We start from the raw sequence: 23,053 nt of genomic DNA on the forward strand, positions 1-23,053 counted from the left end.
GAAGCAGCTCCCATTCCTGGATGGGGTTTTTAAACCCGCTTTTATTAATTAATTGTAAGTAATACAAATATTCCAAAAATATAAACAGACACTTAATGGCGTCCTACATTTCAAGTTTTTGAATACAACAAATTTATCAAACCATGAATCCGTAAGCAAGGTAGTCAGTGTCCCATAGCCCAGTCACAGTGGGAAGCAGACCCCCTGCCTTCCAAATGGCATCTTGAGGGGGAAAGCGGCAGGACATGGAATGTGTCAAATGTGGGGAGACTATAAGCAAAGCTCTTGGGGCCCAGAGAGGAGGGTCTGCCCCAGGGGGTCACACCCTTGCCTTCTCTCCCCTGCTTGAATGAAAGTATTTATTGGCGTTTAAAAAAGAAAAGAAAAAAAAAAAGAGACAAAACCAACCCCATTTTTACAAAAAGTGACTGAGGAACAACAGTGGTGACAGACTGAAGAGCTGAAGGGGCAAACAGGCTTACCTTCCACAGACACTTGGCCTGGCTGGGACATGGGGTTCAGGACAGCCTTCCGTGGGTGGGGGCTGCCCTCCTGAATGAGGCTTGGGGAATGGGGCAGGGGCAGATCTGAACGGGATCCATCTCCCAAGGAAGGGCTGCCTGGATAGACTTCCCATGCTTTTAGCACAAAGATGCTTCTGGGCCACTGTTAATAACAGAGGTGAGTTTATACACTTACAAAATGGTCAAAATCTTTGGGAGGCGGGAGGGAACGAAACAGAAGGTCCCGGGTTAACTGGAGGCAAATGTGCTGAACCTCTCTTAGGGTAAAGGCCCCACGGGCCTACAGAGCGTCCCCTCTACAATGTGCAGAGTGGAAACTCTCACCTTGACCGTTTCCAGACTGGTCCTGTGTCCAAAGCTCCCCCTATGAGAGGGACACGAACATCAGGCTTTGGATTTAGAAGCCCAATCAGAGAGACACACTGTGTCCCCGAAGAGGCACCTTACAGACCCGAACGTGGCGGGCATGGCGTGAATCGGGGCTGACCAGGCACAGCGGCCCCCCACCTGCTGAAGACAGCCTTCAACGGCGAGGGCCGGTGGGGAGCCCCAGAACAGATCCTGGGCTAAACTGCTTCCCTCCCAATCGTGCCCTCCTCCAAAACGGAGTCTGGCCAGGTTCCTCCGAGGAGCAAGTTCTGCAATCATCACTTGCCCCTAACACTATGAAACTGGAAACCAGACAGCATATAATGACTTCAGGCTGGCTCCGGTCCACACGGACGGACCCGGTTTAGGTTTATTTGGCCAAGCTCCTTCTCTGCAGAAGGCAGGAGAAGGGGGAAAAAGGGAAGAGGATATTCCTGTTGAGGACCTGCCGACTGGCAGGGCAGGGCACGGTTCTGCCGGGAACAAGGCCTAGAGGGCAGGGGTTTCATGCGGGGGCAGTGGGCAAGCCTGCCCAGCTATCCTGGGCTCCGGGCACGAGGCCCACCGAGGGCTTTCGGACGAGCCTGATTGGAAAGGGGGTGGCACGGGCTCTCCCTTCACCTGGAAAATCACGGAGACCCAAAGAGGGCACAAAGGGTCCTAGGAACTGGATCAGCTTAGAGCCTCTTATTGCTTATTTGGTCAGAAAAACTTGGCTGGGCCCAGAGGGCGGATGTGGCCCAGGGCTAACCCTCAGGGTGGGGGTTGGAGAGAGGCCCCTTCCAGTGTGAGGACAGAGGCCTAGCCAGGACCCTAGGATCCGAAGCTGTCACTCTCCCGCAGGTGGCATCGTTCCTGGCTAGCTCCGGAGCCCTCTTCCCCTGCCTGCTGGACCCCAGTGACCACACATGCTTCAGGGACTCTCTTCCACTGTGACACCACTGACCAAGACCACACAACCTTGGGACAAGTAGGGGAGGTGGTTCCACAGCGCTAGAGGAAGATTCTAGTCGGCCCACTACCACTCAGAACATCAAGCTGCTGCTCCACCGCCTGGTCTGCTCAGAACAGGTCAATTCCTCAGGCTGACCCCGTGTGTGGACACTGAAAAGGATAACAGGGGGGGGGAGTCCTGAGTGGGGGTGTCCTCACCTGAAGCAACTCACAAATGCTTTGTGACCCTTGTCCTCAGTGAAAGCAGAGATGGGGAAAGGAAGTGCCTCCTGCTTCGGAGGGAGGGAGAGTTGGAGGGAGGGAGGAGCGAGGACCTCAGCCAACCCCAGGGGAGCCATAATTAAGGCAGTGATGCTGAGGTGGGGCTCCCTTGTGGGGGGCCCTTGTGCTCCCAACTACAGCAGCACTTCTCCTTTTCCATCCTCAGAAAACTTCTGTTTCGTGGCTCTGTTTTAAAGAATTCGCTACTAAGAAACTCTGGAAGCAAGAGCCACGTGAAGCGCAGGTGTGTGCCGGGCTCGCTCGCACCTGCGACAGGAGGCGGCAGCATATGCGTTACGCTGGCAAACAGAAGATGAGAACGCCGTTCCCAGGAAGAGCAGGAACGCCTCAGAGGCCCTGGAGCGACAAAGCAACAGCCAGGAGGGACAAGCCAGGAGCAGAATGAGAGGCACTGCCAGGCCCCGGGGAAGACACAACAGGAAAGAGCCCTGCCCCGGACACAGGAGGGGCCGGGCTGGGGCGCCCTTCCCAGACTTTGGAACAGAAGTCCTCACACCAGCACCAGCAGAGAATCCCTGAAGAGCAGACGGAGGAACACAGTCCCGAGCTCAGCTGATCTATAAGCCAAGGGGACACACATTCATGGTTTGGGGGTTTCCTTCCTCCCTGTACCCCCAAGGCTTCCCACATTCATCTCAGGCCCTGGACTGCAGCTTGGTCAGAAACAAAACAGGCCCAACGCTCTGTGTTTAGAAAGAGAATTTTAAAAGAGTCTAAAGAACGGAAAAGTTACTTGTCCTCCTCCAGGGCGGGGAGAAGACCTCCTTCCCCACAGGTTCGAGGCTATGGCTAGGTGATGAGGAAGGCAGGCCTGGCGCCCACACCTCGGGGAGACAGAGAGGGCCCATGCCAGGCACTCGGCTGGAGGCAGGTGGACCTGATGGCTGCAGGCGCCACTGGTTCTGGAAACAAGCTTTCATCTTTCCAGACGTGTTGTCTTCTGTCTGCGGTAGCTGGCTGGAGAAAGGTTTCAGAAAGGCGTGTGCGTGGGACACCGGAAGGCAGCCTCTGATTCACCCTTTCTCCTTGGCATGAGCCTTCCGACACCGAGGAAAGGCCATGGCTTTGGCAACAGAGCCTTCAACAGTCCTCTCTGGATCGAGCTCAGGGGCTCTCAGGGTGACTGGAGAGGAGACACGCTAATTTGGGGAGTCTCCATCTTTCAGTTTCTCTCTCCACCTGAGACACTTCTATCGTGGGGCCACCACTCAGGGTGAGACACACAGACACACACAGTCACACGGACACACACACACTCACATTTGGGAACCCAACTCAGGAGCAGACAAGCTGTGGGTCTGGGTCTGACACGTGCCCACCTCGCATCTATCCCGTCCTAAAGCCCTGTGCGGCCACTTCTACCCCCAGGCCCCGTTGGGTGAGAGGCTCAGCTTCTGCTCCGTCAGGCTGGTCATAAAGGCACAGTGTAGGAAGGTCCCCTCCTGGGATGGCCATCGCTTGGAGCGGGGAAGGCTAAGGGGCCCGCAGCTGCCCCAGGCTGGTGTAGACATCCTCTGCTCCGCTCAACTCCTCAAAGATGGGGATCAGGTTCAGCAGCTCCGTGTCTGCCATGTCATCGAACCACGACTGCACGGGCACCTGCGGCAGGAAAGGGGTGGCGTCAATCTGACTGCCTCTTCCCCAGGAGGCCGGCAGGGTGCCGCGAGTGTGTGTGTGTGTGTGTGTGTGTGTGTGTGTGTGTGCGCGGCACACCTTCCCCTGGGGGTGCCTTCCCCCCCCTTCCCGCAGGTCCCGCCCTCATCAGCTCCCCTCCTACAGGCCCCGTCCCTCCCACAGACCCCGCCCTCCCCTCCAGCCTCACCCCTTCCCGCAGACCCCGCCCCCACCATCCCGCAGGCCCCGCCCTCCTCTCCAGCCCCGCCCCCATCCTGCAGACCCCGCCCTCCTCTCCAGCCCCGCCCCACCCCGCAGGCCCCGCCCCTCCCACAGACCCTGCCCTCCCCTCCAGCCTCACCCCTTCCCGCAGACCCCGCCCTCCTCTCCAGCCCCGCCCCCACCATCCCGCAGGCCCCGCCCTCCTCTCCAGCCCCGCCCGCGGGCGGGTCCGACCACTCACTGCATTCTCCGGGTGGAAGATGTAGGAGGCGGGCGAGTTGTCCAGAATGAGGGTTTTCCTCAGGTCCCTTCCCAGGCGGCTGAGGTCCTTGACGTAGCAGCCCTGGTGGAACACGCAGGACTCCCGGAACAGGCGGGCCCGGAACACCCCACACCTGTCCAGCAGGTCGGTCACCGGGTCGGCGTACTGGGAAGAGAGGAGAGGAGGAGAGGGGGTGCTGGGCGCTGACGCCATCCCGCCCGCCCCTACCCTGGAGGGGTGCCGCCCGAGGCCCCACCACCCGGAGCTGCCGCACCCGCACCCGCACCCGCACCGCCTCCCCTCCCACCGCAGGTACCTTGGCCAGGCTGGCAGTGAAGAGCACACATTCAAAGAGTTCCCCCATCCGTCGCAGGAACTCATCCACATAAGGCCTCTTAAGCACATACACCTGAGGGAGGGCAGAGAGGCTTGCTGGGGCCGTGGGGTGGGGGGGCAGCCCCGGACACGGTCACCATCACCGCGTCCACCAACGGCGTCCGGCAGGTGGGCACCTCACTCTGTGGCCCCTACACCCCAACCTCTGGGGCCGTCTGGCTGGACACCTTCTTCCCCACAGGCTGGGGCACTGGTGTCACCTCACCAGGCTTCTGCGGGCTGGACGCCCCACCCTGACCCCACAAAGGAAGAAACGCACATGCCCGGGTCCCAGAAGCCATCTCTGTTTCAGGCGGCGGACCATCAGCTGCCTCCAGAAACAAGTAATCAAGAATAGGCCTCACAGACGGAAACAGCCTATCCTGGATTACTTGAATCCAGCCACAGCCTCTGTGGGAGCTTCCTGTCCTTGGCTCTGGAGGGGCAGTCTGTCCAGGTCACCAACAGGCAAGGTCACTGGCACTTGTGAAACCTCATGTCCTCACCCAGCTTCTCTGAAATGTGCCAGGGAGAAATGACTCCCTCAGTGACTGCAGGTCGTACACCTTGCACGTCTTGCTCTTGTGTCCCACACCGGTCTGTGTTGCCCAGCCAGCCATCCCTAACGCTCACGTCCACCTTTCAGGATCTTGTACACGTTGGCCTAAAAGGTTCACGGGCCTGCCCCTCCTCACTCCGCATGCTACTGTCTCCAGGATCTTTCCTGCGCACCAGCCTCCATGGGAGTAGAGGCATTCCTTCAAAGCTTCTCATCCATGTGACTCCCTGCTCAATGAACACCTGCCATGCCTCTCTCCCTCCTTGGAGGTGGCCTTAACTGGCCACCAAGTCCCCAGGCCCCTGGTGGCTCTGCAGCAGAAACCCTCTGTTCCAAGTAGCCACAACTTGGCTCCCTTGCATCTGCCACTTCTTCAACCTTTAAAAGGTCCCTTCCCCTCTTCCCGGCTGTTCATCAAGCTTGGCATCTCCTCCCCACTCTTTGCTGAAAACCCACCTTTTGAAGGGAGCCACCCCACAATGTTAATCTCAGCCCTTTTTCAAGATGCATGCTTCTCCCTGTCAAGCCAGGAGTTCACAGTGCATATTGGCCTGTTTGAAAATATGCCTTCATCTTCTCCCTGCAGGCTTCGTACATCTTCATACCCTCAACTGGACTGTGAGGGGCAGCTGCGCAGACCTGGGCAGTCCAAGGGCCAAGCCTGGTCCTGAGCAGGTGCTGGGCCTCAGTAGGGAGGCGGTGGTGTTGGGAACTAAACTTCTAAGGGAGGGACGCCCGGATGGCTCAGTGGTTTAGCGCCTGCCTTCCGCCCAGGGCATGATCCTGGAGTCCCAGGATCGAGTCCCACATCAGCCTCCCTGCATGGAGCCTGCTTCTCCCTCTGCCTGTGTCTCTTTCTCTCTCCCTCTGTGTCTCTCATGAATAAATCTTAAAAAAAAAAAATGAAGTTCTAAGGGACACAGGATCGTGGTGACTCCTCAGGGGAACCTCCATCCTCACCCTCCCTATAAGTAACTTTTCTATTTGACCAGGCCATGCCAATAGGTATCAGCGCTACCAGAGCATTGTTCCTGATGTCCTCAACTCCCGGGCCAGTTGGCAGGCCTTCTGGGCAAGCCTTTGGAGTAAATGTTTTCTCACAGTCACCACCACAAGATCCCAGACTGAGCCGGTTATGCAGGGCCAGAGCCTGAGCTTACTTGGATTGAAGTGCTCATTGATAGCATTTCCTGGGGCAGAATCCAGTGCAGGGACCTAAGGGGAGGGGAAGTGGAGACGCTTCACAGAGGAAGAGATGCCAGGGCTGGTGAGGAAGAAAGTCACTAGCTAGACCGAGTGGGTGGGCCAGGAGGAGAGAAGACAGCTAGCCCTGGCTTCCTTGCCGGAACAGGCAGAGACAGCAACTCCTCCAGATTAGTGAGAACGCCATCACTTAGCACTGGCCCCCCTGGCCAGGGGGTGGTATTCAGTAAATGACAGCTATTTCTCTTATTGAGTGACATTTGATTTTAAACACAGCTTGGCTGTAAAGCAAAAAAAAAAAAAAAAAAAAAGGCAGCTAGAAGGGGATGAGAGGCTGATTTTTTTTTTTTTTTTTAAGATCATAAAGCCCTGTGAGAGGTACCAATAAAGGAGAGGCTGAAATTGCAGGAAAGGGACAAACTGATGGAGCAGATTGGAGGGGGCAGAGGACTGCAGGCCTCTGGGCTGGCTGAGGCCTGGCAGGCAGCTCACCTGGTGGGTGGTCCCCTCAATCTCTACAGGCACTACGAAGTCGGCATTGTTGATTGGCTGGAAGGCAGAAAAGTCAATGAGGTCAGCATGGTGGGAAGGAGACAAGAAGCTCCTGCCACAGCCACTGCACTGTCCCCTGGGAGGAGCCAGCAGGGACAGATCTCGGGGACCCCAGGAAGCTCCTCCCACCACCCCATTACAGTATCCCCTCCTGGATTTCCCTGCTTACCACCACCCCCGATTCTACCTGAGAGTCCTAGGGCCTTCCTGAGTTAACCAACACCCTGACCATACGCGAAGTGGGGGGGGCAAGGTCCAGGGCTGGTTCAGACCCTCCGACAGGGCTGCCCTGTTCAGAGCCCCAGTGGCTCTCTGGGCTGCATGACCAGGGGCAGCCCAAGACTGTCGGCAGCGGCCGAGGGGAGCGGGGATTCCTAATCCACGTTCTTTAGTGCGGCCTCTGAGTACCTGTCATGCCAGCAGGGCCAAAATGCCAGAGGCGCCCAGCTGCAGGTGCACGGAGGAAGAACTCCAGATGTGGAGTTACCTTAAAGGAGCTATGCACAAGGGTTTCATCCAAGTCAATGACCACGCAGATCCTTCCTTGATCTTCCTCTGTCACCTCTGGGAGCAGGCAGGTCCCCGGGATCTGAAACCAGAGCCAGGTTGCTGAGGTCAGCCACCAAGAAAGCCCAAGTGTTCTCCTCAGAACTCTGGGAAGAACTGGGTTCATCGCAAGGTACAGAAAACCCCCAACTTCAACCCAGATGAGGCGCCATCTGAAGGCCGAGAGCTAGAGGAAGAGACAGAAATGGCTTGGCTCCAGCCTCCCACTGGACTACGCAGTGACCTGCATGTTGAGATGCAGGCCAGGGCTGGCATGGGACAGAGGTCAGCTGTCCCCCGAAATCTAATGCCTTGCACAGAATGGGCCCTCAGCAAGTATCTGGGACAATTGGCTCCCCAAGATGGTGGCAGCTAGGCACTAAGGAATGAGGGCACCACCCTAAGTGATCACGGGGTCTGGGGCTTCTGAGTAATGTACCTTGTTCGATTTACATACCTGATAAAACTGGTACTGGAGGCAGTGGAGCAGATCCGACTGTGGGAGAAGAGGAGGCAGTCAGTGCCAGGCAGCCAATGCTATCCCAGCTAAAGCCCACTGTTTCCACCTCAGGCCTGGAGGATGATTTTCTCCCCAAGACCCCAGCCCCGTGGAAGGGCCTGACATAAAAAAGTGACATTTTTATTAAAGTAAGCTCTATGCCCAACATGGGTCTTGAACTCATGACCCTAAGGCCAAGAGTCTCACGCTCTACTGACGGAGCCAGCCAGGTCCCCTGTAAGTGACTTTTCCTAAGAGCTGGACAGGTAAGGGGGGGGGCAGTGCTGCCTTTCATCACTAGATTTGATGAAGATGAAGGCAGTGTCTCCATCCTCAGTTGCCACTCCCTCTAGGTTGGACAAACTGAGCAACAGGGCACCCCAGTGGCTGACTCAGGGACACGGAATCAGAGGCAGAAGCAAAACTGGAACTCCTCAGCGTGGTGGTTCAACCTCTTGCTGAGTCCTGGAGCCCAAGCTTCCCTTAGAGAACACATGTTTTCTGTACCTTCTTTTGGGGTGGGGAGATACACAGTGCGGGGAGGGTGCTGGGCCCCTACAAAACATCACGTATGCCAGTGTGAACCCACACTGTGGGGTCTGGAACGTGAGGAGAGGCGGAGTACAGAGAGGTCAGAAGGCTTCCCTGGCATTTTGCTAGTAATAAAAATGTTGTGAGGGCTATACAAAGTGATTCGTGTCTTTTTTTTTTTTGATTCGTGCCCTTAATGGAAGCCCTGAAAAAAAATGAAAATCCTAGCGTTTAGGAAGAGTTAATGTTGGCATTTTAGCGTATTTCTTTCAGGTCTGCTTCAGCGGCTTCTACCCGCGATAGGTAATTTCATATTCTGCTTTTTGATTTAATGTTGCAACTCGATACTTTTCCATGTTATTGTGAACTCTGTAAAAATCAATTGCTAAGTAATACTGTCAGACTACACTTTATTAACCCATTTTCCCCTACTGGATAACACACTGACACATACACGTCTTCAGTCTTGGTTATGAGAGAGGAAAAGGACAGCAAGGCCTTGATCTTTCTGAGAGAAGTACTCAAGGGCCTTAGGGGCAGGTGGGGTTTTGGTCTGGGCTGTCCCCACCCTTGAGATGCAGACAGACCTTCTGTTCAGCCTGAGGCTCAAAGACATCCATTATCCGCATTATTCTATGACACCCCCCCCCCCCCCGGGTGGGAGGGCTGGAAGAGGGTGTCCAGGGTGTGGCAGAAATTCAATTCCTTGCTTCCCGGGAAGTCAGGTAACTTGGAAGACAGCTTTGGATAGTACGGACAACAAACATAAGAGCTGCAGCCAGAGACCTTAGAGCTTGGACTCTTTAGGAGCCAGTAAGTCTTTGGGGCTACACAAAGCCTCTGGCTCAGTTTCCAGGTGTGTAAGTGGGAATATCTCGTGAACCTCCCAGCAGGGCTGCCCTACAGATAGCCTAAGATAATGTATGCAAAGCGCCTTGCAAAGTTCCTGGAACCTGGAAGGTTCTGGCCTGAAGGGGCTCTCAGAAACTCCAGGGAGGGCCAAATGGCCCACATGGCAAAGGGAAGCCAGGAGAGAGGAGATGGACTGCTTCGGGAAAGACAGAGGAGGGGCCTCTGAGCCAGAGACTTTGAGACTTCAGGGCAAACTACGCCGCGGCTGCCGGGGCGCCCTTGCTGGCACCGCACCAGCCTCATCTAGCTACCTTAGCAATGGTGTTGGCTTCCTCCTTGTATGCGGAGAGCTCAGTGGAAGAGCTTGACTGGCCAACATGCTGGGCACGAAAACAGCAGAAAAAGGCCTTGAAGATGTTCCGTCCACGAGGTTTCTTAGGAGAGGACTTGGAGACCAGGCCTAGAGCAGACGGAAGATGAGCCATTAGCTACAGGGCGACTGTCCAAAGGGACCCTGTGCACACATCCCCTCCGAACTGTAAGCCCTGCCGCGACACAGCACATCCGCTCGTCCCGCAGATGACAGACCCTGAAGTGCCCAGGCTCATTCCAACATGTCTCTAAAGAGGAAACAGCAGGCTCGCTGGCTTGGGAAATGAGATGCAGAGAAGTTGGTCTTCATCCCATGGCAGGGGAGAGGCACTTGATGAGGGGGCCAGGTCCCGGAGCCGGGGGTCCTGCCGCGCTGCCCCCTGTAGCAGCACAGTGAAGGTACCCTCAACAGTGATGCTGACCAAGGCGAAAATGCACCCCCCCCCCCCGGACAGACCCCAGTTCGCAGAACTAGCTGCTCTAGACAAGGGAGAGACCTAAGGCCCCTTCGTTAGTGGGGCTGCAGTTCTGCTCCCCAGGTGCCGAGTCAGCGGCCGCAGAACGGAGGCCAGGCCGGGGCAACAGGTGAGAGAACTGACACAGCGGCAGCTGCAGGGAGGCGGCCACACTCTCCCTCACCGCCCCGACCGCACGGGCACCCCGAGTGCACGGGCACGAGGCCTGACCCATAAACCGCGGGCAGGCCAAGCCCCTGGGAGGCACCCTAGGCTGAGGGCCCTGCTTCTAGGCTGCAGCTGCGCGCTCCTGCCCTGCTAATCCAGGCTTTGGAAACACAAGGCCATCTGAACGGGAGGCTTGGCAAGGCGGCCCCAGAAAGGTCAGGCCGGCACGCAGAGCCACGGGCATCACAGATCGCCGGGAAGTGGGCTTCAGAGCACTTTTTGGTGCTTCCTGCTTACAGGAGCTGCCCGGGCGAGTGCAGGAGGTGGTGAGGGCGCCGCGGCCGGGAGGTGGCGCCGCGGGGCCGCTGCGGGAAGGCCCAGCCCCGGGCTGTGGGGTGGGAGGGGCCTCGGGGATGGTGCCGCCGGCTCACCCCCCGCGGGGCTAACCCCGGTGCGGGGAAACAGAGGGGATCTGGAAACCCCTGTCCTGGGGAGCGTTGCGGAGGCAAACAGAACCGGCAGCAAGGGCGACTTTCCTGAGCGCTCCCTCCACAAAGGCGGCAGGGGCGACGTGGTGGCCTCCGGGAGGAGAGGCGCAGCCGCCTGCACCCTGGGGAGCGGAGAGCCAAGCCCCATCCCCCAACCAGGGTGACGACCAGGGTGACGACTGGCCACTGAGCGGCGGCGGGGGCTCAGCGCCGCCCAGGACTGCCCGCTTGCTCTGACTCCACTGAAGCCAGGCTTCCTGCAGGTGCAGGCCGCCTTCCCGCCTCAGAGCTCTCGCGCTCCCAGGGGGACAAGCCCCCCAACACTGGCAGGACCCCGAGTGAGCACCAGGCTGTCCCAGCCTCAGCCCGCGGACCCGGTGTCACTCTTGAGCCCTTGGCCCAGAGGGAAGAGCCCAGGTTGCCAGGGCCTGGGGCCGGTGCCTTCCATGCAGGAGCTGCCCCGGCCCCCCCCCCCCCGCCCCCCGAAGGCCCCTGTGCCCAAGAGCCCAGCCTTAGAGCGGAGCCCAGCACCCGAGAGCAGGACGGGGCACCCCTGGACCTCCCCCAGACCTCCCCGACTCTCCCCGTCCTGCCCGTGGGGCCCACGTTCAACCCCGGGCGGGGGACTCAGGCAGACGCTGACACAAAGCTCCGAGACCAAGCTGAACCACCCCTTTTCCTTTGGTTTATGGTTTCTCCACGCAGAACCACAATCAGAGGCTTAACCCGGGCACGGAGCCTTTCTTAAAAGGCCACACAGCCCGAGCCTTTCCTGAAGAGAGGCCGTCAAGAATGCTCTCGGCATCTCGGTGACAGGCGCTGTGAAGGCTGAGTAATCCCGAGAGGCAGGGGTGTGACAGGGGCAGCTGGCCGGGGCCACGGGGAGGCCTCGCGGTGCCCACTGCGGGAGGCCCAACAGGCAGAGGCGGTTCAGCCAGAGACGGAGCCGGCCCGGGGCGGGCGGGGGGGCTTCACAGCTCGGTTTGGACTCAGCAGGTGACGCAGGTCTTCTCAAAAACACGAAGTCACCAGCAGCCCCCGGGGCCTCAGAGACCACAAACGCCTTGACCCCTCTGGAGCACAGAGTGTGGGCCTGCGGAGGGACCGCGGGCCATGGCAGCAAGGTCAACACCCCACAGGTCCTCAGTCCTTCCCGGGCTGTCTGTGCCTCTGCCTTTATGGACGCTGCCTCTGAGCATCCATCACGGCCTCTTTAGCCTCCCCCCAGCACGGCTGCCTCCCCGCGGGGCCTGCAACGGCCTCGGCCGGGCACATTCAGCAGCCAGGGCCTGCGCAGAGCAGCTGCTTGGTGGCTGTGACCGCTGAGTGGCCCAGGGCCTGTCGTTTCTACAGAGCCAGGACCTGTGGAAGCCTTCACCGGGGGGCAACGGCCCGGGGGGGTTGGAAACAGGGAAGCCTCCTTTCTGCGGCAGGAAGGTGCTGAGCACGGGCCACTCGGTCCTTCTGGGCCTCGGTCATGTTTACTGTGAACTGAGGATGCGCCAGCCCTGTACGAGGACACTTGCATCGTCGCCCCACATAATCCTCACTACAGACCCATCCGTAGGCACGGACTCCCCATTTCACAGAAGGGAAACCAATGCAGAGAGAGAGCACACGGGATCTGAACCCAGATCTGCCAGGAGTCTGACCCACTGCCCCCACCCCCGCCCGCCGGCCCTGACGGCTCCGGGGGATCATGTATCTTTATTCCTACAACACTCGAGCAGCGGTGGGGGAACGCTCAGTCTCTCAGAATGTTTGCTCCTCTCTAGGCTAGGAAAGTAAAGGATGAGTTTGGGGCCCAGCACCCTTCCCAGCTGTCCTCCTGGGTGGGCCATGAAAGGTGCAAGAGGTAAAGCAATTCAAGGCTCTGGGATTCCACTCCAGGGCTGGCTTCACCCCATCCCACCCTGCCCCTGCTCTGACAGGTACCTCTGGGAAATCAAGAGGACAATGGGGGAGGGAGAAGGGTAGGGACTGGAGACAGGAGCTTTGGCCAAAGACCTGCTTTGTTCGGTGGCTTTAAGGGTGAGCGGGAACATTCGTCAGAGTGGGATCTGAAACTGGTGTCAGAGAGCCTTTCAGAGGGCTCCTCCAGTGTCGTGTCCGACAGCCAGGTGCAGGCCACCCCTGACCCCTCCGCTCCGTGTGTGATGCAGAGGCGCACCGGCCCCCCTCCCAGGACAGGAGCACCGGGCACAAGAGGATTTACAGGCTGCGTATGGTCTCCCAACCAGGGAGGGCAGGGTTCCACTGGGTGCCATGGAGCCCCAAACCAGCTGCTCCCCTCCTTCAGCCCTCCTGCTACCGCGCTTTGTGGACGCCCCTCCTCTCCTGGCCAGCTGCTGACGCGCACCTGCTCTCTCGGCTCCCAACTTCTGGCGAGGACCAGCCAGACCTCATGAGGGGAGCTCTGGCTTACGGGTCAGGTCGGGGTAGCTGAGAACCGGGAAGCCAGGCCGCTCCCCCAGGTCCCTGCTGGAGGCTTCCCAGAGCCGGGCGGGGCTGGGGCTCACCTGACCGCAGCCTCTGTGAGCCCTGCCGTCCTCCTCCACTACTTGCGATGACACCCCAGCCTGACTCCCCAGTGGAGGGGCAAACAGTGACGCGCTGTGCGACGAAAGCTAAGTGCTGGGCTCGTTTTAACTATCTGAGGGGAGAGGACCACTAGTTAGCAACAACGGGACCTGGCCGGATGAGGCCGGAGGAGGCCAGCGGCAGGGGACCCCCCCCACCCCCAGCATGTGCAGCTGGAGGAGAGAGGATGAGCGCAGGGGGCCGGAGGAGCGTGATCGTGAGCAGTTCCACGGGTGGGAATTGCCCCTCCTCTCGCATCCACTAGGAAGCCGCGGTCTCGGGCTGGCAAACACCCCGGCTACCCTCTGCAGGCACAGGGCCACCTCCCCTCCAGCCACCGCCGCCTGCCAGGGTAGGAGCCCGTGCGAGGAGGGGCGGCGCGGGCACCCGCAGACCGAGGGCTGCCTTTGCCGGGCCGACACTATTTTTAACCTTGTTCTGAAGGTCAGGTTCAGACACCACTGTTGCCAACGCCACAGCCTCGCGTCCCAGCAAAGGAAGTCCTCGGGTCTGCCTGGGAGGGGCAGGCAGGCCCGCAGGCCGGGCAACAGCCCGCTCAGGCGAGGCCGCCTCCTCGGTTCCCTCCTGGGGCGGCCTTCCCTCCATTTCCCATCCCCCGAGCAGAGGCTCCGGCGTGGCCATCACTATAAAATGGCCTCTCCGAGGGGCCTCCCTCCCCCAGCCGGCGCAGGAAGGAGAGTATTTGGAGCATTTCCGGCCCTTCCTGGCCAGCTGCCTGGGCCCAGCGGCCAAGACACGTCTGACGGGGGCTCCCCGCAGAGGCGGCCTCCCAGGCCCGCGGCGAGCACAGGCCGCCCGCGCCAGGTGGATGGAGGGGCACCCCGGGCACAGGTGGGCAGCGGGGGGGGGGGGGGGGGGGGCAGGCCGCCAGTCCCGCTCCGCTCCGGAGGCTCTGAAGGGCAGTTCAGCCAGGCTGCCTGGCTCCCACAGCGCACTGTGCATGCTCCCCGCCGCCAGCATCCAGGCCCTTCTCCCGGGGCTGGGTCTCCGTTAGCCCCGTCTCTGGGCAGGAGGGCTCCCTGCGTCTCCTGCTTCTAAGAAAGAAGGGCTTTTTTCAGTCCCGGGGCCTATAGGCCACCTGCAGGGTGCGGCTGGGGTCACAAGCTGCCCACCCCTGCCTTTTCCCAGCCCCCTTTGGCAATCTGGTCCCCTCATCTCAACACCGAGCTTTGATTTTAGGGACATTCCCTTCAGAAGGACTTGCTTTGGGACCAGGGGATTCTGGGCAACTTCTAAAACATGATCAAGATACCCTATCACTCAGCCTTTATACAAGTTATTGCCCAAACGCCCTCCTAGGCGGCTCTAACAGACTTTAAAATCCTACTTCAAAAATGTGCTGGGGGGATCCCTGGGTGGCGCAGCGGTTTGGCGCCTGCCTTTGGCCCAGGGCGCGATCCTGGAGACCCAGGATCGAATCCCACGTCAGGCTCCCGGTGCATGGAGCCTGCTTCTCCCTCTGCCTATGTCTCTGCCTCTCTCTCTCTCTCTCTGTATGACTATCATAAAAAAAAAAAAAAAAAAAAAAATTAAAAACGTGCTGGGGTGGGGCTGGCGTGCCCAGAAGCAACAACAGGTCCTGGACTAGGGATGGAGGGGCCGCTTCCTCACACGTGGCAGCAGCAGGCTCGGCCCCCAGGCCCAGTGGGCTCTCCGTGGATGTCAGGGAGCGATCAATGGCCCAGAGTGACAGCTGAGACAGACCAGAGATGCCAGCCAGGAGAGCCCAGAGGGCTGGATCCTGCTCCTGCCTCTGCCGGAGGCCTCGCCCCAGCATGCCAGCTAGGGCAGAGACGTCATTGCGGGGGGAGGGGGGGGGCAGTTGGAAACCACCCCATCCCACCTCGAGCCTCCCTCTCCCCAGAAGGAGGTGCCGAACAGGTCCCTCGGGAGGCTGGGAGGCTAAGAGAAACCTGTCAAGCAGGACACAGACACCTTCTTGGTGGCTGTTGAGGCCCTTGCTTTGGCTCTGGCTGACTCCTGGAATGCCTGATTTGGTAGAAAGCCACGAAGAATCTAGTACCTCTTCCCCCTCCGGTTACGTAGGCCCGCTTTTGGTGACTCCCGCACGAGTGAGATGCAGAAAGAGAGAGGTGAAGGCACAGGACAAAGGGACCCTCAACCACCTCTCCTCCAACCAGTGAACAATAGAGTGCTTACACAAAGTGCTGTGGACTTGGGTTTCAATCCTGACTCTACCACAGAGGTGTGTGGCCTTGGGCCTCAGGCTCTTCATCTGTAAAATGGGAAGACTAAATACCTACTCCACAGAGCTTTGGGAATTATAGGAGCCTTAGGGCCTGGCCTGTCATTAAGCACAGGGTACTTTCATAGCCTACCCTCAGTCTCAATCTCCAAATGTTCACACTGGTCATACAGATTTCTTCTCATTCCAGAGGACGTGCAGAGGTGGTAGCAGGGCCAAACCTAGGAACTGACCTTTTCTGGGACTCCACAAAAATGAATCACAGTCTGTCTCCATCACACACGCACACTCTCTCTCTCTCACTGAGGTTGGCCAACCAGTTCCTTCTTCCTCCAGTGGCTGGTCTCTGCAGAAGGACTGGAAGAAGTCAGCCAGGGAGTCTGTCCTACCACACCTCTCAGCTTCACCTGGATCAGCCAACCAGTGTAGGTGTGTCCACTTGAGAAAGCAGTGAGCCAGAAGTCAAGAAACTAGCTGTTGCCCCACTTCAGCCTCTCAAACAGCGCTGTGGTCTTGCCTAAGGCACAACCTCTCTGTGGCTCAGTTTCCTCACAGGCCAGTGGGAGAAGGTCTATATTAGGGGATCCCTGGGTGGCTCAGCGGTTTAGCGCCTGCCTTTGGCCCAGGGCGCGATCCTGGAGTCCTGGGATCAAGTCCCATATTGAGCTCCCGGAATGGAGCCTGCTTCTACCTCCTCCTGTGTCTCTGCTTCTCTCTCTCTCTTTCTATCATAAATAAATAAATAAATCTTAAAAAAAAAAAAAAAAAAAGAAAGTCTACATTATAGGGTCCCTTACAAGGTGGTTTCAGCTTACCTGGAGCTTGCACTATTAAAAAGTGGAATGCACAATGCCAATGAGAGGCAGTGTAGGTCCTGGTTAAGGCTCGACTCTGGAGTCCGGGTCCTGGCTGACACTAGCTAGCTGTGTAGCCTTGGACAAGGTGCTTCAGCTCTCAGCAGAGGTTTCCTCATCTGGGAAGCAGGGATTAATTACTATCTCACAGGTCACTGTAAGGATTAAGTGAGATACTAGATATAAAAAGCTAGGAAGAGTATCCAGCCCATGGTAAGTGCTCTATAAATAGTCTGTGATCTCTCCTGGGGGAGAATCGTTACTCTGTTCACACTCAGAAAACTTCAGGAGCCCCCTTTAGGAGCCACAGGATCTTTAACAAACAGCTAAACTGGATCCCTCCAGGGGACGCTTTCTGCTCCGGGCTAAGCAGGCAGTTGGGGCCACTGCTGTGTTTACCTGGCTCTTCTCCAGGGACACTTGTCAGAATCATAGGGAGCGTTTGGAACACACACATGCCTGGCCCACCTGCTCCGGCTCTGATTCAGCAGCACCCAGGTAGGGCCTATATTTTTAGTAAGCGTCACAGGAGATCCTGATGTGTGTCCCTGGCTGCGGGCCAATGCCTAAAGGTTGCCAGTGATCCTTGACTAACCCTTCCGGGATTGAAGAGTGCTTCAGCCAGTGTCCCCTTGGTCCCTTTCCCCACCACATCTCACTGGCTGTGTTTCTGTCAGTCCCAGAGGACTTGTACCCCAGGGTCTGGTTCTCCTTTCTAGGAGTACTTGCTCTATCACTGAGTCAAAAGACCCAAGGCTGCTGTCCCCTCTTGCAGGGCCCTGTTCCTGTGGAGGAGGGGCCCCAGCCCCATTCTGCTTTAGGAACAGAGGAGCTGGGATCCATCATACTGGGAAGGCATTTCCACAGGCCTGTGTTCTACGATTTGAGCCTTCCCATGAATCTGCTTGGCTCTCACTGGGAATGGGGCCACACTTGTTCCCTGAGAACAGTGCGGGTGGGGGAGAGCAAATTCTACAGAATGCAAAAGCTAGTCATACATCGAGAGAGTTAAAAAAAAAAAAAGTATAGAATAAAAAGAGAATAAGGGCAGAGTATGATTATAGGGGGCAGAGGGGAGGACTAGGAGCACCTGCAAAGGGAAAGGAAATGTCAGGAGGTCTATTCAAAGATCAAGTTCAAGGCCAACCCCTAGAATAGCTGACCCATAAAACAAGACATCAGCAGCTCCTGCCTGGAGGGAGGCTGGGTGCTCCCTGGAGTACCCATTCTGTAGTAACAGACCTGGTGCAGGCACACAGACATGAGAGGGCTGGGCATTTTGCTGGACAAAGAAACCCTGTTCTAGTTGGCCTCTGGTCCGGAGAAGCTTCCAGTTCTAAGTCAACTTCTCCACTTTGATTTCTACCAGTTCCTTTATAAGAGTTACACATTAATGAGCTCATCTACATCCCAGGTGGGAATTATGCCTCCATTTCAGAAGAGGGAGGGTATCATGTCGGCCACACCCAGCCCCATGACCCCAAGACAAGTGAGTTCATTCTGTGCTTCGCAAGCAAGCTGGCCCGAGACAGGATAAAAAGCAATTTAATGCCGCTTTTGTGCTTTCTCAATGTTGCACCCCGAAACCAAAGCAGCAAAGACATAGCTTAAGAACATCAATTTCTCTTCAAAACCCCAGTTTTTTAATCTCTCTCCTTGTTACTAGAATTCCCTAAAAGAAATGTGAATCTCCTTGGGCCCATTAACTCTCAAAGCAAACACAGCCAGGGTGAGCATGCAGCACAGAGTTGGCTCAAGCGTTCATTATATCCATTTCTGAAAGGCTGAGCAACTGCTTTAGAAGGTTTAGGCTTCAGAGACTCTTCACAGGAGGTGCGCGGCCCCCTGGCCTCCTCCCACCGGTACCCAGATGCCCCGGCACCAGGCAGGGCTGCAAATGCCCCAAGGCGCATGCTACTCGCATTAGTGCAGATAAAATCCCATCCCAAGTCACACTGGTACACAGAAAGGGTCTGCGCAGCAAGGCTGTTTGCAAGCCTCAGAGGTTGATCCTTCCAGAAGGCCCAAGCCCCCACACATCAGTGTCCCCTCTGACCCCCAGCCACCTGTCTTTAACAATAAAAGCCACATGACCCTGTGCTGTTTGCACTGTGTCCTTGGGGGGAAGGAGGAACAGAGTGGTGGTCTAGCTGCGTAAAAAAAAGAAGGGACAGTTCTCAATCACCTCCTAAGTACTAGGCATTAGGGAGCGGAAAAATCAACATTTCTATTTCACAGATAAGTCACTCCAAACACTAAAATGATCTGTTAAATCTCGCCATGAATAGGAAAAGTAGGGATGTGCACCAGGCCTGAAGCAACTAACTCTGCTCCTGGAACAATTCTCTGAAGTAACAATGAACACTTTGCCTGGGCCCCCACCCCTTCCCATTTCAGCCAATCAAACAGCAAACCTCTCAAGATGGGGATAAAGACACGAGCCTAAATTACCCAAAAGCTGGCAGGAAGAAGGTGGAGAAGGGGAAGGGATATATATCTGTCCCTAAGTACGTGTGCATTTACAGATCGTCTGTCTTTCCCGTTTCCTTCCTGCAGTCCTCCACAGAAAGGCACCATTCACCTTGGCTTTGGGTTGATGGGCCCTCGCCGGCAGTCACCGTTCTGGCAAAGTCCACTATCATAGCGGATGTGGATGTTCCCACGGAGGATGAACCCGCCTTGCTGTAAACCCCGACAGCTGAGGAGGGAGGAGACAGGACTCCCCCCGCCCCCCCCCCCCAGGACCCCCCCGCCAGCTCCGAAGGCTGGTTCAGGGGCTTGCAAAGTCCTGCTCCCCTGAGAGTTCTGCAAGTCAGAGGCAGCAGCAGAAGCACAAGCTGCTTGGGATGTTAGGAATTTACCAACTTTGGGGCGGAGTTAGCAGCTCTCTCTGGGGCTCTCCCCGAGGGAGCAAACACAGCCTCTGGGTCACCCCCCAGGCCCTACCCCCTTCCAAGATGGAGGAAAAACCCCAAAGGAGACTTGAGAGGAGCCACACAGGGGCCAAGACCGCCCCCTGCGCGCCCACAAAGGGTGAACTAAGGAAGGGAGCCCCAACAACACCTGTTCTAAGCTTTTCAGGTGAAGGGCTGACCTACAACGACAATGAAAGATGTCTGAGCTTTTTCATGAGAAAATAAGGCAGAATTTCTCCCTGATGGAAAGAAAGCAAGAGCTAGAAAAACTCACCTTCACCCTCTTAGGGATGGTCAGCCACTGGCACCTGTGCAGTCTGACATATAAGAAGCCAACTCAGGGCAGCAGGATTCCTCTCTCCCTGAGAGGAAGGGTCATTGGGTCTCACGGAAAACAAAAAGGGTTCTGCCCCCTGCCCCCCCCAGGACCCGCGGGTCACAATGAGCTCTGGATGAGGCTGCCTCCACCCTCTCACCTCACACGGGGAGGTTACAGGGTTGGTCCTGTTTTCTCAGCTCCCCCCATCCAACTCCAAAGCTCCGGCACCACCTCCCAGCAATGGGGTTACACCCTCGTATGGGGCTCTAATAAATGGCCATTTTCTGGCCAAACTGATATTAACTTTTCTTTTCTACTTTTGATGTTACACACAAGCCTGTCCTTGCTGTACCAGGAAGCCATTTCACCCATCTGTCTGGGAAGATGATCCAATTTTGGTCCTTTTATCATCAATGCTTTCAGTAACTTTGTTTTACTTCCCTTACTGTAATTACTTTTGAATCATCAACACACCCAGACAGCCTTAAAGCTCCAAGAACAGGATGCTAAAAAGGAAAAAAACAAAACAAAAACAAAGAAACAACCCTGCAATGGCAAACTACTTCACTAAAAGTCACCCAGACTAGGAAAAATTTGGCTTTTTCTAGAAATTTACTTCTTAATAAACTGCCTCACACCCCTTCCCCTTTTTCCAAAGGGAGGCAGGGCATAGAGATGGGATGCTGGAGGTAGGGGGGGTGGCACAGCAGCAAGGAACTAACTCCTAAAGGAGATCATTAAAACATCTACTCCCCACCCCTGCTTTAAAAAAAAAAAAAAAAGGGATGCAGGATTTGTAAATAATGAGACTCAGAAAATTGGCTTGCTGGTTGCTGGGTGCCCAAGCGGCCCGGGAAAATAGTATGTCTTCTCTGGAATGCAATCAAATTACATGGAGGGAGGGAGGCGGAGACGGGGGAGAGGGGGGGGGGGAGAGGGAGAGGGGGAGAGAGAGAGAGAGAGACCCATGGCTGCTGGCTTGAGAATTCAGATTCCTCCACGGATAAGTCTGAAGGACAAACCACACACAAAAAAGAAAACAAAAAGCGGAACTCCAAGAAAATCCAACCAACATCGGCGACTGAGCACTGTCAAGAAGCCAGCTGCTCTGCTTCCTGCTGTCATCTATTCTGTTCCACCCCCCCCACCCCCCCACCCCCGACACTAGCCCTGCTGGCTGAAACTTCCAGCTGATGTGTGAGATGCCCCTTCAGCAATCCTGCTCTCACTCCTGGTGGTGTGAGTCCCTCGCCAGGACGGCACCCTCCAGAGGCACCCTCCAGAGCCGCTTGGACAGGCGGACCAGAGCAGGGAAGCACGCGATCGTTCTTCCCTTCTTTCCACTCGTCACTAACAGGGACCCCTCTGGAATCTTCCACACCTCAATCTCCTCACTTCTGGCTGCCTCCTGGAGTCTTTTCCTGGGCTGAGATTGGGAACAGGCAGGAGTCAAGTTCTCAACACAGGAAGCCTCCCCGTTCAGGCCTCAGCACAGCTGGGCAGCCAGCAGAGGTGAGGTTGCCCCTGGGGTCACAAGGCCTAGTCAGTGATGCAGCCAGGAGAGCAAGGGCTTTTTGGGAGGCTGGGATCTGATTAGGCAAGGCTCCCCCCTCCTCAGGGCAAGCTTATTTAAGAAGGGGCCAGCAACGCAGGAAGCATCCGCTGCCCCTCCACCCACTCCACTCCAGGAATGGGAAAGGCTGACACCACAGCTGCCTTGCCCCTAGGAAAGTTGGGGGAGCTACTTGGGAACTGAACCCCAGGAATAAGCGACCTGCTGACTAATGTTTCCAAATAGGGGGATGTGGGCCATAGTGAGGAGCCCCAGCTGACACCCCCCCCCCCCCACCAGGGTCTAGGCCTCAGTATGTTCAACTGCGGTACTGACCCTGCGCATCCTATCCTGGGTGGGCCAGCGAAGGGCAGGAAGGCTCCGGATTTGGTACGAGGAGCCTGCTCTCCCCTGTCTGGGGGGAGGGGGGTGAGTTCTCCAGAAACAGCCCCCCCGCAACCCAAACAAACAAAAACAACAAAACACCCAACACTAGTCCTTACTCCCTACGAAAATTCTGTCCGCTATTTTGGACACATTCCTCAAGGCTCGAGGAGGAGCGTGGGGGAGGGGAAAAGAGTTTCGGGGCTTGCAGCGACCCAACTCCGGGACTCCGCGCGCCCCCGCGGGGCCTCGGCCCGGCCGCTGCCGTCCGCGCCCCCCCGCGCGGCTCCGGCCCTCGGAAGGCGGGGGCGCGCGCCGCTGCCCACGGAGCACTCGCACTTTTGCGCTGCGCGGCTCCCAACCACGCCGGGGCCGATGCCATCCGGCGCATTATGTAACCAGGGACACGGCTCCCGGGCTAAACAAACGCGGCTCTGTGTGCAGCCGCGGCCCCGGGGAGGCGCGCCGGGGCGGGGAGGGGCCCGCCGGGCCTCGGGGTCGGGCTCGCAGGCTCCGCCACGGCGGCAGGACGCGGCCCAGGGCCCCGCGGCCCCCGCCCGGCCCCTCCCCCGCGGCCGCCCCCGCCTCCGGGCGGTGAACTTGGTCCCGAGTCCCGCGGGACGCGGTCGCCGCCCGCAGCCGGAGGGCCCCGCGCCGCCTCCCGCCCGCCCGCCCACCTCCCGCCTCCCGCCTCCCGCCTCGCGCCTCGCGCCTCGCGCCTTGCGCGGGGACGGGCGCCGCTCGGCGGGGCTGCCCGCCGGGGGCGGCGGCGCGGGCCGGGGTGACAGCTGCGCGGGGCGCGCCCCTCCCCCCGGCCGCCAGGAGCCGGGCCCCGCGCGGCCCCCGCGGGGTCTGGGCGCGGACCGGGCCGCGGGCGCGCGCGGGCGGGGGGTCGGGTCGGGGTCGTGCGAGGTCGGGGACCGGCCGCGGCTCCCGGGCGGGGCCAGCCCCCCACCCGGCCGGGGGCGACGCAAAGTTTTGGGAAGTTGCTGCCCCTACCTTGCTTGGCGAGCACCAGGGCGTCTTCCCTCCGCGCCTGGGTGATGATGGAGCCGTGTTCCATCTAACAACCCCGCGGGCCCGGGCTGGCTGCGCGCGGGGCCGGCGGGCGCGCAGGCGGGGCTGGGCTGGGGGCCTGGGCGGGGGCCCGCTCCGGCTCCGGCTGCGGCTGCGGCTGCGGCTGCGGCTGCGGCTGCGGCTGCGGCTCCGGCTGCGGCTCCGGCTCCGACGCTCGCGCTCCCACAGCTGCTCACATCCCCGCCCTCGCGTCCTCCCCGGGCCGGGAAGGGAGGCGGCCTGTACGGAGGGCGGGCGGCCCGGGCAGCGGCTCCCCCGGGTGCCCCCGGCCCCGATCCCCCGGCAGCAGCTCCGGGCTCCTCAGTTTGGGTCCAACAT

At 58.3% G+C, this 23,053-nt stretch overlaps 1 protein-coding gene across 2 annotated transcripts; it reads right to left on the reverse strand.

Annotated features, from left to right (window-relative positions):
* Positions 1-8: 8 nt before the first annotated feature.
* CTDSP2 (CTD small phosphatase 2) lies at positions 9-22,818 on the reverse strand. 2 transcript variants are annotated; one of them, XM_025476806.3, is made up of 8 exons: positions 22,658-22,818; positions 9,656-9,804; positions 7,920-7,958; positions 7,404-7,505; positions 6,857-6,913; positions 4,544-4,636; positions 4,207-4,392; positions 9-3,728 (listed from the first exon to the last, which is right to left on the reverse strand). In XM_025476806.3, the coding sequence occupies exons 1-8, from the start codon at positions 22,719-22,721 to the stop codon at positions 3,603-3,605; spliced, it is 816 nt and encodes a 271-aa protein (XP_025332591.1). In that variant the 5' UTR covers positions 22,722-22,818; the 3' UTR covers positions 9-3,602. The 2 variants fall into 2 exon arrangements, with proteins under 2 accessions (XP_025332591.1, XP_025332592.1); XM_025476807.3 differs by lacking the exon at positions 22,658-22,818 and adding an exon at positions 19,070-19,145.
* Between the last annotated feature and the right edge of the window lie 235 nt (positions 22,819-23,053).

Source organism: Canis lupus, chromosome 10 (assembly GCF_003254725.2).
Source record: "Canis lupus dingo isolate Sandy chromosome 10, ASM325472v2, whole genome shotgun sequence".
Lineage (NCBI taxonomy): Eukaryota > Metazoa > Chordata > Mammalia > Carnivora > Canidae > Canis > Canis lupus.

What these genes read in the sequence shown, in the direction of transcription:
- CTDSP2 (XM_025476806.3), bottom strand. Translation starts at nt 22,721, where the DNA reads ATGGAACACGGCTCCATCATCACCCAGGCGCGGAGGGAAGACGCCCTG. An exon ending in TCACTGCCAGCCTGGCCAAG is followed by an intron (nt 4,393 to 4,543) that starts GTACCTGCGGTG and finishes CTCTCTTCCCAG; the next exon opens with TACGCCGACCCGGTGACCGA. An exon ending in TCTTCCACCCGGAGAATGCA is followed by an intron (nt 3,729 to 4,206) that starts GTGAGTGGTCGG and finishes TTCCTGCCGCAG; the next exon opens with GTGCCCGTGCAGTCGTGGTT.